This window comes from Mirounga leonina, unplaced genomic scaffold (genome assembly GCF_011800145.1).
Source record: "Mirounga leonina isolate KUSES-001 unplaced genomic scaffold, KU_Mleo_1.0 Mir_173, whole genome shotgun sequence".
NCBI classification, from domain to species: domain Eukaryota; kingdom Metazoa; phylum Chordata; class Mammalia; order Carnivora; family Phocidae; genus Mirounga; species Mirounga leonina.
Genome location: NW_023270447.1, coordinates 35,848,756 through 35,871,576, shown reverse-complemented (window position 1 = coordinate 35,871,576; position 22,821 = coordinate 35,848,756). Strand labels below are relative to the sequence as shown.

Sequence of the window (22,821 nt, the reverse complement as noted above, 5' to 3'; positions counted from 1 at the left end):
TCTCATGCTTCGGAAATATTATAGGGGCCATAATGCATATTATATAAGTGTATACTGCCGTTATATTGATTTTTTTCTCACATTAATAGTAATACTTAGCATGTGATGTAAGTCTCATTAGACCTCCTGCATAAATGAGGAAACTGAAAGACACTTAAGGATAAGTGATATTAAAGAAAGCATTAGCAGATAAAAAGGATGTGACAATTGTACTCTTTCTACACCTACATAAAGGGTGCCTTTCTGATTTCTTTAAAAGCAATTTCATCATACTAGCCTTGTTAGAGCTGGGTCCACCAAAACTATAAAACAAATAAAATCAAATTTCACTTACCAGAAACATGGAGGGATCCTATTCCCTAAAAGTACCCTTGTTACTTCCAGGGTATGACTCAAAGCTAGATAGTTCAAATATTTAAACTTGACGCAAACTGGTGATTCTGTGAAGAGTGGCTGTGAAAAGTCTTTTTGATGATGATTATCCCCAACTTCCTAAATTGATTTAATCTCTTTAGGAGCATGTGCACTGTAGCAGAAGCACCAGAAACCCTTAAAAATGTTATATCCCTTAATTTCACCTAGCTATGCGATCTTGTACAAGTTACTTAAAGTCTTGGGTTTTTAGGTCCCTCATCAGTTAAAATTTAATTCTAACTGCCAAATCCTTGATTCTGAACTGCATTTTGAAATTAGACCTAGCAACCTCATAATTTGTATAATTTCATTCTCCCTTGATTACCTTAGCAGTTCATGCTGGCCTATTAACATGTGAATGAAGATTGAATAAAAGCCTTACACATTTAAATGAAGATACTTCTCTTGTGATATTTCCATTTGAGTTTTTTGTCTATTGATTTGTGATTATCCAGTATACTAAAATGAAAATAACCTTGACTAAGAATCAAGAGACACAGATTCTATTCTGGGCTCTGACAGAAACTGTTCATTTATTTAACTTTTGTGAACTACAGTGCATTGAGGTATAAAGATTAAGTATAAAAATATGCATCCCGGGCGCCTGGGTGGCTCAGTTGGTTAAGCGACTGCCTTCGGCTCAGGTCATGATCCTGGAGTCCCGGGATCGAGTCCCACATCAGGCTCCCTGCTCAGCAGGGAGTTTGCTTCTCTCTCTGACTCTCCCCCCTCTCATGCTCTCTCTCTCTATCTCATTCTCTCTCTCAAATAAATAAATAAAATCTTTAAAAAAAAATATGCATCCCACTTACCTCATGAAAAAATGTAAAAAATATAAGTAGACTCTTAGGTTCTGAACAAGTGAGGTTACAGGAAAATATTGAACACCACAGCACAAAAAACACTGATATATTTCTGCTTTACCTGATGGGGAGATGTGCCGCCAAGAAATGGAAGGCTCTGGTTTCCCAGTGGCCAAGCAAGTAAGGGTGACATTGGTTCCTTCATTGATGGTCATATCACGTGAGATGTCATATATCTTCGGAGGAACTGAAATGACAAAACATGCAGTGGTCAGAAAAATACATAAAAAAATTCTGTTGAACTACATTTGATCAACTCCATGATATTATACAATAAGACTGTGGTGGTGAAATGTACCTATGGCTCATGGTCACCGCACAAGAGATTTCTCCAGATCCTCAGGATTCTCCCAGAGTTTTCTGTTCACTGGTTGATTTTATTATTCTCTAATTTTTAGATATTATATACTTCAAGATAAATGGAATGTTTAATAACCAAAAAATCTGAATATTACATAAATTAAAATTTTATTGTGCATGCTTGTGTTAAGTCAATTAGAATGTAGTCACTCTGTTCCATCTATGTATCTTCACTATAATGATGGTTTTCTTGTGGAGATAATTTAATAAAAATGGAAATCTGGAAGAAACTTAAAATAGCAGAAAAGTTATGCCTACATGCTGTTTTAAGAGCTGAGTGAGGTCAAACATGTGTAGGATTAGGAGGTACGATTTCAGGGTTACAAGGGCATTTGCAACCTCAGTTTTCTATCTGCCAGATAGTAGGGCTGGACTTTCTAACTATTTATATTTGAAGGGACTCATTTCCTAAGGGCTTGAAAGGTGTCTTCATTAAGAGTTTTCTTGTCAGTGATGGCTGGAAACCACTGGGGAAAACAGATCTCTTCACTCTGGGATTTCTTAGAAACTTTGTTATGCTTACTGTAAATCTCCAAGAGTGAAGGGGAAAAATTTATATGGTATTTGTCTGTGTTGTTTTTTTTTTTTTTTCTGATGTATTAAATATGGAAGCTTTTATTCAAGAGCATTTGATAAAACTAGAGACCATGGAATGCACTTTGGGAATGCTGGATAGGAAAATCTCTAAGTGAACTTCCAATTAAAATGTCCATAGTCCCTCAAATATCAAATGGTCTCACTTCATCCTAAAATGTCATGGATATGAATCCTGGGTTCTCTACTCGCTGTGTTATCCAGGGCAATGTATGTATATTTCTCAGGCTCAGTGTCTTCATCTGAAAGCTGGAGACAATTTTGGTACCAACCCCATATAGCTGCTGTGAGCATTAAATAAACCAGGATATTTTAAAGAACTTAGAAAAGTCCCTGGCATCAGTGTTAGCTATTATTATTAGATGCCTTAAAATGCATATATGGTTTTTGAATTTAATTTTACTACTGCCCTTTTCCCATGCTTTCATCACTTCATCAGTTTGTTAGTGTGTAAGACTGGCCTGTGCCTTAAGTTTTAGTTTACTCTATACAAATTATAGTATGTTGAAGTTCCCAGGTTGAAACTAATAAATGGTAATTAGATATCATGATAATTTTTAGAAAAATATGCCTTTTTCCAGACTTCTCTTAATTGTTCCATTCTTAGGCTTCCTGTATGCAAGAGATATGCATTCATAGTTATTTTTAAAAAGGTAATTATAATTTTTACAAGGATAAATTAAATTATCTATACTTGAGTATCATCTTTGATTTTGTTGCAAATCTTTGCGACAAAAAACCCTAAAATGATTTGATTGTAAATATCAAGTATTTGATTATATGCAACTGTTGCTAGGATTGAAAAAAAAAAAGCTTATTTCTAAGTAATATAACATTGTAAGTGTTTCTAAATGACATTCTCTAATCGCATTTAAAACATATTATCATTAAACCCTTCAGCGAGCTGTTCCCAGGCAAATAAAATAAAATAAAATAAAAACCATTCCAAATAGAAGACTTTTTTAGCTTAACTGAAACAGAACAGAAATAAAGACATTACGATATCCTGTGAGGAAAGTAAAGAAAAGTGTGCATGACTCATTGGTGAATAGGAAAGTTAATAACAATCAACTTACATCAAACAAAACTATCATCTGGCTTGTGGATGTGGGTACAGGTTTGAAATAGTGAACTATGAAATACATGTGTACATATGTACATATATACATATACACAATTACATACATACCAACGGCCACTATTTAAAAAAAAAGTTATATAGTACTTTCCTTATTCGTACAGAAGACAGTACACAGAGATCAGTCTAATTTACATATTCCAAACATATAACTAATTCAACTTTAGATAGTGGTATGTATATTTAAGAAAAAGGATGGAGTGCCATAAGACCATGAATTCTATCTTCTATATAATTTTGTCAATTCCACCTGATCTTAAAATAGTTTAGTTTCATCTTTACATGTCTACTTACACTTAAAGTGGTAAACACGAGTGGTAAACTAATATTAAGCACAATATTTGGCTTCACAGAGAAACAACCAAATCCCTTAGCAATAAACTCAGATTTGACATTTAACTTTGGGAAAATGTGCGGTGGGGGAAGAGTGTTGAATTCTAGGTGTGACATGTCATCTCAGTGATGGCAATTGCCTCCTGGGGGCTCATAATTGAGGATATACTACAGGGAAGAAACATCTGGAAAGAGGATGTTAGTAAAGGAAAGTCCCTCTGGCAAGGCTCTTCTCCCCAGAATGCATCACCTGTTGGCAGCAGATGCTGTGTGTAAAGAGAACCAGTGAAATCCTTCACATGCATTGTAGCTTGTGGAGGCAAAAACAGGTGTTGGTTTGCTGACTATTCAAAGCCATTTCATATTCAGTTCAAGACTGCAAACTTTTACTGAGTATTATGGAGGGAATAATTCTGGACTCACAGGAAATGCAAAATTTTCAAGGCATAACCCTTGCCCTCAAGGAACTTAAAATTAAAAGAGGGAGGCAAATAGTAAGTAACTGAGAGACGACAAATATTTTCCATGTTTTCCTTTTCCATTTTACATGAGTAACACATGTCTAATAGGTATGCCTTCTGGGTTCGAATCAGCAAACATTAGTTTTATGTAAGTTTCTTTTAAAGTGAACCATGTAGGATAGTTTATGCGCAAAGTTATTCAGTGTGGTACAATTTATAATAGAGAAAAACTATGAATAACCTCAATGTAGGACAACAGAAATAGAGGTATTGTTAGCTCTGCATCCAGAATAAGGTATGGTACTGGGAAAGGTCTTGGTATGATCTGAGGGAGCATCAGATTCAGAGAAAATAGAAGAAAAAAAGATGCTTCTATTCTGGGTGACATAAGCAGGGAAGAATGGTAATGTCTCAGGTATCTCAAGCCCATCTGGTTCTAGTAGCTCTTCCCACGTTATGGTTTGTGTATAAATCATGCATGCACACAGGTCGGAGGACTCTGTTGAGCTCTGAATGACAAAACAGCATGTCTTATGGTATTTCCAATACTCTATGCATAGAAAAACAGAAATGAGGAGAGCTAAAATATCTTACTATTCTAGGTGTATGTTCCTTTTTCATACACCTTATATTAAACTTCCTCACACTCTTCTCATTTAGAAATTGAGCTTAAAATTAGTTTGAAAAGGAGCAAATGTGTTCAATCAATTGCACAATTTTTAAATCACTAAATAAGTACAGATTTTAGTAACATTTTGAATTGCTGTGTACATATTTAAGTATTTATGACCTAGAGCAGAATAATAAAGGAATAAATTATTCATCGAAATGTAAACTTGTTTAATTCATAGGAAGTAATTATTATAACATTATCATCACTGTCATCATATCATAACACCATAAGTAAAAACAGTGAAGGTGGGGGCACCTGGGTGGTGCAGTTGGTTAAGCGTCAGACTCTTGGTTTTTGCTCAGGTTGTGATCTCAGGGTCATGAGATCGAGTCCCATGTCAGGCTCTGTACTTAGCCCAAAGTCTGCTTAAGACTCTCCCTTTGCCTCCACTCCCCCTGGCCATGCTCTCTCTCTCTCTCTCTCTCTCTCTCTCTCTCTCTTCTCTCTTTCTCTCTCAAGTTAAAAAATAAATCTTTTTTAAAAACCAATGAAGGGGCGCCTGGGTGGCTCAGTTGGTTAAGCGACTGCCTTCGGCTCAGGTCATGATCCTGGAGTCCCGGGATCGAGTCCTGCATCGGGCTCCCCACTCAGCGGGGAGTCTGCTTTTCCCTCTGACCCTCCCCTCTCTCATGCTCTCTATCTCATTCTCTCTCTCAAATAAATAAATAAAATCTTTAAAAAATAAAAAATAAAAAATAAAAACCAATGAAGGGTGAAAGTTCTAGATTTCATTACAAATCACAGAATATCTCTCTCCTAATGGGACCCTAATTGGGGATATACATGACTTTACAACTGCATTCATAATTAATTGTTCTATATCACCAGTTAGAGAGATTGAAGACCATTGGAAACCTTCTAAACAAAAGAGGTTGAAAGAGGATTTAAGGGTTGTGTTGGGGTTAAGTGCTTTTTAAATTCCCATATACATTTAAAAGAATCGCTCTTGGATCATCAAACTGATAATCTGCTTTACCTTTAATTATTTGCGGGCCTTAAATTCAACTACTACCTAGTATCCTGTCCTCAACGTCTATTCAGTGGATGCCACGGTGAGGGGATGATGCATATTTGGATGTGTCACTAGCTTTCAATTCATTAAAGGTAATTTAAATTTCTTGTTAGTTTCACTTTCACTAAAAATTGTGCAGTTTGACTTGCCCCAACTGCCTTCTCTCATTTCAGCCATCTATCACAGTGTCCTTAGTCAGGGTATGGAGCAGTATCAGTAAGAAAAATCAGAGAATATATATCCAAACCAAATACTAATGATTTCTTTTTTTTTTTTTAATTTAAGTTCTAGTTAGTTGACATAGAGTTCAATATTGGTTTCAGGAATAGAATTCAGTAGTTCATCATTTACATACAACATCCAGTGCTCACCATAACAAGTGCCCTCCTTAATACCCATCATTCATCTATCCCATCCCCCACCCACCCCCATTAACCCTCAGTTTGTTCTCTATAGTTAAGAGTGTCTCATGATTTGTTTCTCTCTCTTTTTTTTTCCTCCCTCCTGTATGTTCATTCATTTTCTTTCTTAAATTACACATATAAGTGAAATAAGTCAGTTAGAGAAACACTAATGATTTTACACAACCAACCATTTGGGATTATTCCCCACCATTTGCATCATGATGTGCAACTGAGTTTGTGAATGGCTTCATTTGTTTTTTGTTTTGTTTTTAATGTGTACATATTTTTTACCTACATAAATAAATAAGCTTTTTGCTTGTTTATTTAATGAACAACCTTCACAGATGTAACTTAAATTTCTTCTAAGAATCCATCCTGTAGTCTGGAACATAATCAACAAAAATTTGAGAAGTCAACATAAGGGTGACTAATCTGTACATCATGGGAATCAGGTGAGCACAGTTTCTTATTATATTAAATGTCTGTGCATATGATTTCCAGAAATAATAAATACAATAGAGTCACACCTATCTTAAGTTCCATGACATGTGAGGCCAGGTCACACATAACACTGAAAACCCTTAGAGGATATATTTGATGGCTCTTAATTATAAGTGCAAGACACTGACTATTTGGATCTGGAAAGTTGCACTGGCTCACTGGAATCAATTAAATGCACCATCAAGTTCTTAAGTTGTAAGAATCCATGAAAGACAACAGCACATACAAATCCAGGTGGAAGACATCTTTAGAATGCCAGGGCTAAAAGTGGCTGAAGTATGTATTTAATCTGGCCCCAAACAATCACAGATTATTGAAAGAAACAGCAATTCAGTATTTATCATAACCATGGTATTCTGGGCACTGCAAAAACCACTTGCTTCCTTAGGGTGTAAAAATCACAGCAGTGTTTCATAGGCAAGTGAACTCTTTCTATCATTCTCTGTTTAGTGTTACTAAAATCACTTAAAGGTTTTCATGTATCTAGTTGAATTATGTACATAGTCACTAGATGTGTTCTCCAAATGTGTTCACTAGGCCAACATGGAATAAAAATATACCTTATCGCATCCCTTTGGTGTCCTGCTGGACTCACCTTTCTCCACAGTGCCTTCCTCCACCCCCAAAATTTACTACAAAGAAGAAACGCTGAAATATGGATTTCTGAGTGAATGTTAAAGGGTTAAAATTTCATCTTAAAGCCTTGTGTCACTGATGGCTTTGATCATCTTAATGCAAGAGAGATTTTTCTGGGTATGCGTCTTTTTGAGATAACAGCTTGCACATATAACCCTCTGTACCACCTCACTCCTCCTTTTGTAGTTTCTTTGGTATAGCATCTTTTAAATCTGACAGTGTCATTGATATTTACTTCTTTGTTTATTGCCTCTTCTCCTTATGGAACATAAGTACAGACCTTGGGTAGGAACCTAGTTTACTTTACTCAACAGCCTACCACCAACACCTAGAAAAGGGCCTGACACATGGAAGATATTCCACAAATATTTTTTTATTTTTTTTAACAGCTGAGCTAATATTTCTTTGACTTTGTAATGAAGATTTCCCATAGAATTTCATACCACTGCAAGGATGATATAATACAAGGTCTGAGAATATAGTGAAAATGTAATTATAGTGTCAAGGGTCCTCTGTGACTTTTTTCAAGGATTTTCCAATTTGGGGGATTCAATATTCTTTTTAACTCATTTAAAAGCACAGTATTTTCCTATTTCACTGCCTATCATCGTTTTTGCCATGCAAACTCAGAGAAATAATTGGACAATAGTCATATACATGTATATTCAACAGAATAGGCTGTCACATCTTACACAGTACTGTATGTGTTGGTTAGAGTATTTTTTTTTTTACTTAAAAAGGTATGTAAATTTGGGGCCAAAAGGATTTGACTCTAAGAGTATGTACATATTATTTCTGCTTCTTTTTTTCTCTCTCCACAGATTTGGAGCCTAGCTTAGTTCGAATAAACTATATCTCTGAAGATTTTCCAAACTGCTTGAGTCAACAAGCTAGACATAACTATAAATCTTTGGAGAATTGGCTTTGTTTTGAACTCCCATATCTGGTAATGGCTGGCAACATCAAAAGAACAGTCTTCCTTTCCCTAGGCTGGCACTTTCCTTTTCAGTCTTGGCCAGCCCCCAGAAAGTGAACGCAGATCTACGTTACATAACAAACCTCCTGGAAAAGGTGCTATTCTCAAACTGAGAGAAGAAATTGTTTCATGATTTTTTTTTTTTTTTTTTTTTTTTGGTTTGCTGGTGGGTGCCTGATGGTTTCCTGGCTTGCAACTAACTAGCAACATTGTTTTCTCCAGCTCATAGACTATAACTGACTTTTTATAGTTTATGACATTTCAGAGATTTCTATGGCTTCTCCCTTCATCCCATCACTCAGATAGTGATAGGAGGAAAAAATAACCCAAGTGTGACTTGTAAATGCAAACTTGCAGATTTGTGAATACCTAAGGATGGAATATGCCAGCACTACTTTTGGGGGCAAAGAACATGTTTGAGCAAAAAAAAAAAAAAGTATCTTTCAGACTTTGGTTCAATCTTTGAATCATGTTGGTTAACTTAGTGTTTTTCCTTTTCTAGAAAATCTACATGCAAGTTTTTCTTAATTGACCTTGTCCTGCAGGAGGTCAGCTATATAAAATGGCAAAACAGGTGGTAACCTATTTTAAGCCATCCATCCATCCATCCATCCATCCATCCATCCATTTAACAAACATTTATTGAGACCCGACTACATTAGGGAGACTAATCTTAAAGTCTATGTCTAAAGAGTGAAAGACCAAACACTATTAATTATAATAAGGAGTCATAAATCCTACAAAGTGGATTTTGCAATATAAATTGTTTTGGGAACACAGAGTAGTAAATCTAACTCTGCCTATGGAGTCAGACTAGAGGGGATACTGATATTAGAAAAGGCTTCATTAAACAGATGGAATTTGAGTGGACTTTGAGGGTTAAAAACAGTAGTTTTTAACTTCATACAGCTCATTCATCAGGATAATCTGATGAGTGTTTTATAATCTTGGAGTGGTGGGAGGGCTGATTCAGGCGATCCTAGACCAAAAAGTGTAGCATGTAGCTTTACAGTTTTATAGCTTTATGGGATGACAGAAAGACCTCTCCACAAACGATTCCCTCCTATTTATTTAAAGGTTCCATTGTAATTACAGAGGCCTTCCTTCATATCCTCAGAGTAGTTACCTGCTTTCAAGGGCTTAATACTGAAATGCAACTACCCCTTGAAGAGATGATGCCTTAATAGCTTGCATACATTTTCACACTTCCTGAGAGCAAGCAGCACAGTGGGCATAGAGAGGGCTCCATACTGAAGAAGATTAGAAAGATGTTATGGGCAACTTTTTCCCAGTTGTAATTTTCTCTTGGGAAAACCCAGAACTGGTTCTGCATAGCAGTGAGCAAGACAATCAACGATGGAGAGAAGAAAATAAACCTCCGAGGGGAACAAACCTCACAGGACATGGAGCTATCGAAAAAATCAACATGGAAATCGCTTCCTTCTTTTCCTCTTGTCTCCATCTAACTTTGATTACCTAACACATGGGCTGTGCATGAGGGGGGTGAAAGAAAGAAGCAAGTAATCTCTAAACTTTAAGACAGATTTTCTCACTGAAGAAAGGTGTATTTGCTAAATAGATTTTCCATGGCAAAAGAAATTCAATATTTCTTACATGTGTATAGGTTATATAAGATGGCTTAGCATACATGAGGGTTAAATGTGATAAAAGAATAAAGGGCACTGATTTAGAAAGGATAAGTTCTGGTAGCTTAACATTTATTTAATGATTTTTAAATTTCTGGTTGATGGCAACTTTCCCACCTGCTATGTAAACATTTTGAAGGCAAAAAATACAGCATTGTTATACCAGAGTTTCAATATTTTGGACTCTAAAGATTTTTATTTTTGCTTCATTTTGGCTAGAGGATCAATAGCTGGCCTCTGCACATGAGTGTTTATACACCAGAGTTCAAATCCCTGCTGTACCTCAGGCTAGCTTCAGCTTCACTTACTTGGATGGTTCAAAGATATAAAATACTGCTTAAAATCAGGACCATAATAGCAGCTACCCCCTCAGGCAGCAGCAGCATGAAGCTAGAGCACATTTACAGCCGAGTCATATATCACAGGGAATCCACAATGCCTACTTAACTCAGCATTCTCCCTAGTAGAGAATAGTTACAAAATACACAGGAAGAACATCACAACTGAAATTCCTTAAAGCACACAAATGTAGGTGTCCATACCTAGAGTGGCAGAATTCTTAAGGAACCTATTCCATACCTTTAAATCTGCAGTGATGATATCATTTTATTAAGAATTAATAATGAGCTTTTTCCTGGAAACGATTTGGCAGTATACTTTAAGAACTTTAAAAAATTCCAACCCAGCTAGCTAATGACACCACTTCCAGGAATTTTCTTGAGGAAAGTAGGCAACTTCTTCCAGTATCATCGCTATTCCCATAAACCTGGTGGCCAGCTCCACTGGTCTGTTTGAAAATGTGCCAGCAAATGCCCCCTGGAATGGGCTGGGTGAACTTTTCTTGCCTCATCCTTGGCGCTGAATTATTCTCCACATAAACCAGAGAAAACAGCCCAGCTGTGCCATACTAGAACCCAGCTGCCTTCTTAGCAAATATTTCCAGTAGCTAAAAGCTTGCTTTAGTGTTTTTGAAACACAAGAAAGTCCAATGTCTACCCTTGGTCTCATAAAGCTATAATGTAAACACCTGCCTCCCGATTTCATGAGGTAAGCCTGTTCCGGTTCAATATGAGTTTTCCTTGTTAGGCTGAGGCTTAATAAATATGTTTTAGCAGATTTTTATATGTAAACGCTGCTATGCTGTTTTGTGTACTTGCAGAGGAGCTGTGTCATTTCAGTGCAATCAGAAAAATAATGCCTTCTCTGAAGTACTCTGCTGTCTTTGTTCTTTGAATATAATATTTTTCCCTAATTATGAAGGTAGTACATACCTATTGGAAAGATGTGGAAAATATATGAGTGAGGGGGAAAAAAAACCTAAATCACCTATGGGGTTGAAACATCTAAAATTGTCCTTTGGTGGTTACAAACAAATGGCTGCCAATGCTTTCATGTCACTCAGTGTAATATAATCTCACCATTTTGAGAGAATCACTACTAATAGTTTCATATATTTCATTTAAGGCTTTTTATGCATATATTTATGCATAGATCCCAGATATTTCCACACGGTCCAAAAAGTTCACCAAGGAATGATGTTAAGCCTTGGCAGAAAACAGTGCCCCATTCTCTAAGTCATACATCCTCTAGAAACTGAGCTAGAAGGTGGCTGGAGAAGGATTCAAAAATGGGCATTGTGGTTCTCTTCCCTTTCTTATTGGAAACATGTCTAACGAAAGGATACTGACAGCAAAGGTTAGTATTTGTTGGACATTGACTATGGGTAATGTACTGAGAATTTAATGACTTTTTTTGTTGTTGACAGGAGTGGGGTCTATAATGGGACAGAGTTCTACATGTCCATTCCCCAATTTCTTCTTCCACCCACTCACCTGCTATTTTGTTAGTCGGCTTATATGGCAGTTTTAGAACATGGCCCCCGATTCTTCACCATTTCTTCCATCATGAGTGAGGTCTTAGTAGTGCCTTCACTATAATTTGAGTAGGTTCCTGGCCATCTCAAATAACAGAGTTGGGTAGAAGTAATGCTGTGTGAATTCCAAGACTGGATCATAAAGTACCATTTGTCTTTTGCCCTGTTGTCTAAGAACACTCACTCTTGGAGGTCTGAGTTGCCATATAATTAGGCTGACCACCCAGGAGCCGCCATGGTGGAGAGAACACATGGACCCCACATGGAGAACTTTTGAGACAACAGAAACAAAAACGCCCCTAGGAAACACCCTAACTCTTCTAGGCTCTTAACTCTTCCAGTTATCCCAGTAAGACTCCAAATATTGTGTCCAAATCATAGTATAGTGAGTAAAATATATAAACGTAGTTGTTTAAAATCACTAAGTTCAGGTATGGTTTGAAAAAAAAAAAAAGAAAGTTCAGAGACTTACGCTATCTGACTCCAAGGCTTACTATTCATTATAACAGTACAACAAAGTGTGTGTTGCATCAGGACAGACAGTGGAACAAAATGGAGACTCCGAAGATAGATGAGGAAACTTCCTGTGAGGATCAAACCCCTGATTACTTTTACTAAAAACTAAGATATCTGAAACATGAGTGAGTAATGTAGTTCAAGAGAAAATGTGCACCTTTACACTGTGAGTATAGGGCCTGGTGGGAGCACCAGTCTGAAGAGGGCAGTGATCTCTGATAATTTCCATTTAGAAAATGGAAGTCCAGGTTTGCCCTAACTTTAGACATGAATTTTTCCTTTTCCTTTTTTTTTTTTTTTGACCATATACACGCATTAAAATATCTGTAAATTTCTTCTGGCATCAACCCAAATTGCTCCATTGTGGGAATTAGAAACATTTGACACTTATTGGAGACACTTGGTCATTACATGCTGGAAAATTGCCATGATATAGAAATCTACATGGCCTATGAAAGTAAACAGTACCGTGGAGTTACATACTTAAAACATCCTGACCATATGCTGCAAGCCCTGTGTGGTCTGGATTCAGTCATGGAGTTATAATCTTGCCATTTCTGCCTTACATCCTGGCAAGCCCTGAGCCTATTCATTTGCCTTGGAGGGCCCAAGGAATCTATTTTCACATGACATTGCTTAGTTTCTCATAAAAACTGTACATTATCATACGAATGTGCAGTCGCTCACCTGTCATGGAATAACCATGATTAGATCTTCAGGGTGACTATAGTCTTGCCTCAGGAAAAATTCTGAGAATAGGTTTTATTTAGAAATGTAAAAAATAAAATCATGATTCTCATTAATATTCTGCTCCCACCAAAATAATTTTCATCTATCTATTTTTTAAAAATTATCATGTTTCTTTAACCACTTTTCTCTATGATAATGCTTTATTTATGTTTTTAAAGTGTAACAACCAAGTGTTATTATGCAACTATATACCAGGAGATCTCAGCACAGTCCTATGGTTACATGTACAGATTCTTTCTAAAATTGGGTTAAAGGGTAATTTGCCATGTTGCTGGCCCCTGGATCATTAGTCACAGTGGCCTAAGTGCATTCTCTTATAATTCAATATCAAAGAAATTGCTTTTATGGCATTAACTATATTATATTCAAAATTGTATAAATTATTGAAATACTATGCCTACTGCCAAGATATAAGACAGTTCACATGGAAAAAGTTGCATTTTAAATTATTCATTGGAAAAAAAGTCATTCTCTTGCCAGAAATTGTTTTATACTGGGGCTAGCTTCTGGGACTTACATTTAAATATGAATCACAAAAACCCTGGAAATTTCAGATACTCATAATTTTGTTGGTATTGAATAAAAGGTTTGTCTCTTTAATTCATTGATTTCCATCAAGTGTATTCAATATTACAAATTGTCTTGTATCTAGGTGTTAGTCTAATGAGCATTTGTAAGGAAAATATCCATAGGTAGTTCTTTGTAAAGTCATGATAAAGAGATAGAGATGATCCATATAAAAATACTGAAATTTGGTGACTTTCTTTCATTTACTGTTTTTGAATACAATATAAAACCTATATAATTCATGAGTTATATATCTTATATATACCTATGCATATATAAAAATCATATATGCATGAATATATACATGTATGTATATTGTTATATAGTTGGCATATATTATACTGGATATACCTGTTTATGTGTGTATGTATCCTGTAACCTCATTATATGCCTTTGTTAATGCCAGAATATGATAATAAAGGAGGAAATGTAATTATAGGAAGGCTAACCTCAAAAGGTCTCTCTATACAGATTTATATATTATTCATTTGGTTAGAAGGTATTTATTTTTCACTGGCTATGCACCAGAGACTATGAGAGGTGCTAGTGATTTAAAATTTAATAAAACAGAATTGCTGCTTTCCAGTAGCTTATATATTATGGGAAGAAACAAACAGAAGTAAATTAAAAACATAACTATATAAAGTTATAGGAGAGACGTACATAAAATATGTAAATCCAAAAGGAACTCACCCAACCCAGATGGAGATGGAAGGGTGGTGATGAAGATACAAAGACAATTTTTAGAATAATACACTGTAACTATCCAGAGAAGTGAATTCCAAGTTGAATGACACATGTATGAAGGCACAGAGCAGGGAAACATCATGGTCCATTTGCAGACCATCATCATGGTTGCAATAGTTGATTGAACTACTTGGCTGGTCACAACTGAAGTTTTACCCTTTATTTGCTTTCAAACCATGAACAAATTTCTTTTATTTCTTACATATTTCTGGAAAAGTAATATGAATGCAGGAACTATTTTCTTTCTTTATTTTTATTTTTTTTTTAAGATTTTATTTATTTATTTGAGAGAGAGAGAATGAGAGACAGATAGCAAGAGAGGGAAGAGGGCCAGAGAGAGAAGTAGACCCCCCGCTGAGCAGGGAGCCCGATGTGGGACTCGATCCCGGGACTCCAGGATCATGACCTGAGCTGAAGGCAGTCGCTTAACCAACTGAGCCACCCAGGTGCCCGCAGGAACCATTTTCTATTGATCCCTGAGTACTGTATGGGATCATACTTGGACATCGTAAGAGCTCAGAAAGTGCTGAATAAGAATGTTTTCAACTATTCTAATGTTTCTTACTTGGAGAGTTAGTCTTTAACACATTCATTAAAAAGTTATTCTCCCTCATATTCATTACTACATTCTGAGGAACAGAAATATTTTACCACTTCTCCTTTGTGAATTAAAGGACACTGTGCACAAACTACTCCTCGGGGTATTAAGTAAAAAAAAACAACAAAAAAACAACATTGGTTTATTTTAGCTTCTCCAAGATACTAGGTGTGTCACATATTTTCATATCCCAGTTGAAAAGTATCATGCATTTTTATTTTGGCTTCCTAGATAATATCCTATTCTATTTTTAAGAGTTTAAAAATGCAGTTAAGACTGAAAAGTATATTCCCTTGGGCATGAGTGTTTGGAACTACCTCTCCTATCTACTGAACTTTCTTGTTTTCAACACTCCAGTCTTATCACTTGGCAAATCTTCCAAAAATAAGCCAAATCCTCTCTTCTTTCTGAAAAATGGAAAACTCAAATAATCAACTCAATGAACAGTAGTTCTTTCATTCTATAGTTTTGCCTATACCTATCATAACTATTTTTTTTTCACAGATACTACTATACTGGAAGGGTAGAATGTATACTAAATTTTTGTTTTGAGGGTTGAGAGAAATGAAGAGCAAGCTTAGCCATGTCAAAATAACCAAATTTACCTTTTGGGTAGGTTAACTAACTTCATAATTCTATGAACATATTGAGTATGTGTGCAAATATATATTTCAGGAGTCATTTGGTAGTTGTTAACAATAGTTTAAGCAATAAAATGGAGAAGTGTGGACAAGGAGATCACATGGTCAGAAAGAATCCTATCTGGTTAAGCCACTACAACTAATATTGATGGGTAGATTCATGTCAGTATGATGGGGGGACTATTAGAGGAGTACCATAGGAATCTGTGTTTGGCCCCTTCCTTTCCTCAATTTTAAACAATCTGGGTAAAACTCTTGGAAGCATATTTATTGATAAAACTGTATCAAGGGTCATGTGTTCAGTTATAGTCTCTACAATTTAAGAGTGAAACACTGGCGTGTTATTTCACAATTATAGGTCATTCAGAAAAGTAAAGTGCCCAGACACAGTACCATGTAAAGACACAACTTAAGGAGCTAAAAATGTTTTTTTTTTTTTTAAGATTTTATTTATTTATTTGACAGAGAGAGGGACATAGCGAAAGCAGGAACACAAGCAGGGGGAGTGGGAGAGGGAGAAGCAAGCTTCCCGCAGAGCAGGGAGCCCGATGTGGGATTCGATCCCAGGACCCTGGGATCATGACCTGAGCCGAAGGCAGACGCTTAACGACTGAGCCACCCAGGCGCCCAGGAGTTAAAAATGTTTATATAAAGATAAGAAATGTAAGGGAATACAATTTTTTGATTCATCCATGAATTTATTCTACTTTGTTCCAGTACACAGGAAAATGATAGATTTAAGTTCATTATAATGAAGTATGTACCAAACAAAAAGTGTCCTCATACTGAAAAAGATTATTATATAAAAATGCAAGCTCCCTGTCATCAGAAGAGTCTCAGAGAATGTGGAAGAACAATAGAATGAAAGAAAGGATTACTACATTGAGTGGGTGCTTGGGTCAGATAGACTCTTGGGATTTTTCTTTTTTTTACATTTTTTAAAAAAAATTTATTATGTAATGTTAATGAACAGATGTGTTCTTTGACTCTTTGCTGTACTGTGTACCGAAGAAGAAACAAATCCAAGTAAAACACACCATGGACACATTTAAGGGCCTGGATCAATGGCAATTTCCTGTTTCCTTTCTGTGCTTAAAACGCAATAGGCCTGAGTAAGCTCTTGTTGGATTCTTGTCATGGAAAGAACATTTGATTAATATCTTTGTAGGGGAAAAAAGAGACTATTCTGTGCTCTCTGAAAACTCCATTGACCAATTTTATATATTCCTTTGCCAAAATAATATGACTATTACATCAAGCATTTAAACTGAAGCACATTTTTTGAGTTTGTGTGCATTACAGCAGTCACAGTGATGCATCCAGATCAGTGAGTTAGTGTAAACAGATGGAAATATGTTTCTCAGTTGATGAGTAACATAAGAGCCCTTCTCATCCTGTTTCAACAAACACCTAAACCCACACACTTTCTGCCCTGGTTTCTCCTTTCTTTCAACATTTATCTTTGAATTGCTTTTAATCTCCAGAGATGGGATGACCACCTGCCTTTCAAACATATTGCAAAAACAGCAGTGACTATGGTTGGTTTTTGCCAGTCAGTTATTTTATTGTAGAAAACATGTACCAAATGACAGCAGAGTCACCAACTGTATATAACATTGTGCTTTTTGGTAGGAAGTCAGTAGCATTGTGCTAAGATTTTAATATCAAATTGTTTCTATCAGGCTGAGAGTGGTAACAATCAAATGGTACCTTAAATGACTGAGTCATGTGCTTACTACTGCATGATACTTTGTAGAAAGGGGAATTAAATAAAATTTATAGGAGAAAGAAAAAAGTTTTGTAGCAGGGAAATACAATATGTTCCTTTGTGGGTGTAGTAAGTCTGCTAATTGATCACCAAATTGATTTCCTCTTCTTGGCACATGACTAGATTTTGTTTCCCAGTATCCCCTGCTGTTCTTCATGGCTGGGTTTTAAACAGTAGAATGTGAGCAGAAGTGATGTGTGATACTTTCAGATTTGGCCCACAAAAACTTCCCATTGATGATCCTCCATGTTATTTTCCCCTACACAGCTATGTACGGGGCCTTGGGAATTGAAAATCATATATTGAAGATGACAGAAATACAACACAGAGAACTGGTCTCTAGATAATGTAGACTGCCTATAATGAACAACTGATTTGGATGCTCTTTGGCAAGAAATAAATAATATGGCCAGTTTTTTAAAAGAGATCCACCAATATTTAAGGAATTAATCCCTATGTTTTGTAACTTTATGGATTTTTATAACAAAAGAAGATTAAAGAAAGAAAATGCAAGGAAATAATTGCTATTATATAACCTATTCCTGAAAATAATAACATCACTAATTCATTTTATTCTATTCTATTTTTTAAAGATTTGTTTATTTGTTGGAGAAAGAGAGAGTGCGTGTGCATGTGAGCAGGGGGAGGGGCAGAGGGAGAGGGAAAGAATCTCAAGCAGACCCTCAGATGAGTGCAGAGCCCAAAGCAGGGCTCAATTTTATGACCCTGAGATCATGACCTGGGCCAAAATCAAGAGTCAGATGCTCAACTAACTGAACCAACCAGGAACCCCAAAATATCACCAATTAATTTTATGAAACTGATATAATGTGATATTAAACATGGACAAGAACTATACAAGAAAAGCAATTTCACTTATGAACACAGAAAAAATATAATATTAACCCATCAAGTGAAAAAAAATATATATATATTGCATTACTCCTGGACTGGGGATTTTGTTCAACAATATCCTAACTTAATATGTCACAGAAAGAGACTGAAGAAGTACATATTATGATCTTGTCAATAGATATAGAGAAAACATTATATAAGAAGAAACACTGTAACAAAATAGTTGCAATCCTGAAATAGAAAGTTTCTTTCATACTGTGACTAAAAGGATCTATAAAGAATTCACAGTGATCATTATTTTTCATTATGAAGTGTTAGACTTATTTCCTTAAACCTGAAACAAGGTAAGTAAGCCCACTTTCACTGCTTCTATTTTACATTGTACTGGAATTCTTAACAAGTTCAATAAGATTAGGAAGTAAGTTAGAAGTATTAGTATTGGAAAGAAAGGTCCAAAAAAGCCATTGATCATATATAATATAATAGTCTTTGTAGAATATTCAAGAGATGTAGCATACTCCTGAATTTGATGAAATTGCTAAGAATTTATCTAGACTACAAAACACGTGTTAATTCTTCCCACAATAAATCTATACATTTGATAAAATTACATTAAAATTTCCATTTTTATTCACAGAATTCTACAAGATTAGTTCAGTATTAATACTGAAGGGTAAAGGACAAAGAGTAGCCAGAACAACCTTGAGTAAGAAAAATAAAGAGAGGAACTTATCCTACCATACTCTCTCCTTCTCCCTCTGCCCCTTCCCCCATTCTGGTGCTCTCTGGTGCTCTCTAAAAAATGAATAGTAAATCTTTAAAAAATGGAGGGGCTACTGGGTGACTCAGTCAGTTAAGTGTCTGCCTCTGGCTCAGGTCATGATCCCAGGGTCCTGGGATCGAGCCCTGCATCGGGCTCCCTGCTCAGCCGGGGAGTCTGTTTTTCCCATTCCCTCTCCCTCTGCCCCTGCTCCTGTGCTGTCTCTCTCTCTCTCACTCACTCTCTCAAATAAATAAATAAAATCTTTTTAAAAATCTTTAAAAAATGGATAAAGGATATAAATAGGAAATTCATAAAAGAGGTAACTTTAATGGCCACTTTAACTAGTAGAACTTCATTAGTAGTTATGAAAGTTTAAGTTAAAACAGCATAATTTCAAATTCATAATATTGGTAAAATTTTAAAGGTGATAAGGATATCTATAAATGAAATAGCATACAATGATGAAAATAGTATAAATCTGCAAACAATTTGGAAACAGCTAATAAAACTGAAGATGCACATATATCTCTATAATTTCATTTCTAAGTATTTACATATCTTAGAGTCTTGTTGCTTTAAAATATGGTTCTCTATCACCTGGAAGCTTGTTACAAGTGTGGATTTTCAGGTGTGCCCAGATCTACTAAATCAAAAGCTGCAATTTAATGAGTTCTCTAGGTAACTCACATGCGTATTAAAGTTTGAGAAGCACTGTCCTAAACAAGAGTAGTGGTTCTCAAGATTGGATGCACATTAGGAAAACCTGGGACTTTTTTTAAGATTTTATTTATTTATTTATTTATTTATTTATTTATTTATTTATTTGAGAGAGAGAGAGAGAGAGGGATCACATGAGTGGTCTGGGGGAAAAGCAGAGGGAGAGGGAGAAGCAAGCTCCCCCTTTAGCAGGGAGCCTGATGCAGGGCTTGATCCCAGGACCCAGGGATCATGACATGAGCTGAAGGCAGATGCTTAACTGACTGAGTCATCCAGCCATCCCAGGATGTTCTTAATATATTTCAATGCCCTACTCGAGACAAACTGAATTGCCATTTATATATAGTATTCAAAAGCTTTCCAGATGATTTCACCAGGTTTACGTGGTTGAAAACCCCTGTGCTAGAGAAAATCTCACATATTCACAAGGAAATCTATCGAAGGTAATACCGTTTGAAAAAAGCAAAAATCTGGATAAATCCTAAAAGTCCATGGATTTTTATAAACTGTTAGGTTATAAAAGTGCTAGAGAAAATCTCACATATGCATAAGGAAATCTATCAAAGATAATATAGTTTGTAAAAAGCAAAAATCTGGATAAACCCTTAAAGTCCATGGGTTTATAAACTAGTAGGTTATACAATAGTATTCTGAACTGCAGACAAAATGCTTTACTCAGTCTATATGTATTAATAGACTACTCTAAAAAAATAAAACATTGAGTGCAAAAAGACAATTGGTGGCCAAAGAACAGGAAAATAGATCAATGGAATAGAATAGAGGGCTCAGAAATAGACCCACATAAATACAGTCAACTGATCTTTGACAAAGAAGCAAAAGCAACAGAATGGAGCAAAGACAGTCTTTTCAATGAACAACTGGACATCCACATGTTAAAAAAGTAAATAAATAAAAAGAATATAGACACAGGTCTTACACTTTTCACAAAAATTAACTCAAAATGGATCATAGACCTAAATGTAACATGCAAATTTAAAAAATCCTAGAATATGACATAGGAGAAAACCTAGATGACTTTGGGTTATAGTGATGACTTTTTATGTAAAACACCAAAGGCACAATCCATGAAAGAAATAATTGATGATCTGGACCTCATTAAAATTAAAAACTTCTGCTGTGCAAAAGACAATGTCAAGAGAATTAGAACACAAACCACAGGCTGGGAAAAATATTTGCAAAAGATACATCTGATCAATAACTGTTACCCAAAATATACAAAGAATTCTGAAAATTCAACAATAAGAAAACAAACAATCCTATTAAAAAATGGACCAAAGGCCTTAACAGACATTCTCACCAAAGAAGATTTACAGATGGCAAATAAGCTTATGTAAAGCCACTCCACCTTATATGTCATCAGGGAAATGTAAATTAATACAATAATGAAATACCATTACACACCTATTAATGTGGCCAAAATCTGGAACACTGACAATACCAAATGCTGGAGTGGATATGGAAAAATAGGAACTCTCACATATTGCTGGTAGGAATGCAAAATGGTATAGCCATTTTGAAAGGCAGTTTGTTTTGGGGGGGATTTTTTTGTTTATTTTACAAATCTAAATATACTCTTAGCATATGATACAGCAATCATACTCTTCGGTGTTTACTCAAAGGAGTTGGAAACTTATGTCCATACAAATTCTGCACCCATTTATACTGGCTTTATTCATAATTGCCCAAACTTGGAAACAGCAAAGATATTTTTTTTAGTAGGTGAGTGGATGAATAAACAGTGCACTTCCAGATGATGGAATATTATTCACTGCTAAAAAGAACTGAACTGAATAGCAGTCCACCACTGTTATTCAACATAATATTAGAAGTCCTAGCCACAGCAATCAGACAACAAAAAGAAATAAAAGGCATCCAAATCGGCAAAGAAGAAGTCAAACTCTCACTCTTTGCAGATGATATGATACTTTATGTGGAAAATGCAAAAGACTCCACCCCAAAACTGTTAGAACCCATACAGGAATTCAGTAAGGTGGGAGGATATAAAACCAATGCACAGAAATCAATGGCATTCCTATACACCAACAACAAGACAGAAGAAAGAGAAATTAAGGAGTTGATCCCATTTACAATTTCATCCAAAACCATAAGATACCTAGGAATAAATCTAACCAGAGAGGCAAAGAATCTGTACTCAGAAAACTATAAAATACTCATGAAAGAAATTGAGGAAGACACAAAGAAATGGAAAAATGTTCCATGCTCATGGGTAGGAAGAATAAATATTGTGAAGATGTCTATGCTACCTAGAGCAATCTACACATTCAAAGCAATCTCTATCAAAATACCATCCACTTTTTTCAAAGAAATAGAACAAATAATCCTAAAATTTGTATGGAACCAGAAAAGACCTCGGATAGCTAGAGGAACATTGAAAAAGAAAAGCAAAGCTGGTGGCATCACAATTCTGGACTTTAAGATCTATTATAAAGCTGTCATCATCAAGACAGTATGGTACTGGCACAAAAACAGATACATAGATCAATGGAACAGAATAGAGAGCCCAGAAATGGACCCTCAACTAATCTTCGACAAAGCAGGGAAGACTCAACTAATCTTCGACAAAGCAGGGAAGAGTCCAATGGAAAAAAAGACAGTCACTTCAACAAATGGTGTTGGGAAAATTGGACAGCCACATACAGAAGAATGAAACTGGACCATTTCCTTACACCACACACAAAAATAGACTCCAAATGGTTGAAAGACCTAAATGTGAGACAGGAGTCCATCAAAATCCCAAAGGAGAACACAGGCAGCAACCTCTTTGACCTCAGCCACAGCAACTTCTTCCTAGAAACATCGCCAAAGGCAAGGGTAGCAAGGGCAAAAATGAACTTATTGGGACTTCATCAAGATAAAAAGCTTTTGCACAGCAAAGGAAACAGTCAACAAAACCAAAAGATAACCGACAGAATGGGAGAAGATATTTGCAAATGACATATCAGATAAAGGGCTAGTATCCAAATTCTATAAAGA

General features: G+C 35.7%; 1 protein-coding gene across 1 annotated transcript in view; it reads right to left on the bottom strand.

The window, feature by feature from the left end:
- NEGR1 (neuronal growth regulator 1) overlaps positions 1–22,821 on the bottom strand; it is an 849,377-nt gene that overhangs the window by 348,171 nt on the left and 478,385 nt on the right. The window contains exon 3 of the mRNA XM_035018274.1: positions 1,339–1,464. Within this exon, the coding sequence (XP_034874165.1) occupies positions 1,339–1,464 (126 nt within the window). The remainder of the gene's footprint in view (positions 1–1,338; positions 1,465–22,821) is intronic.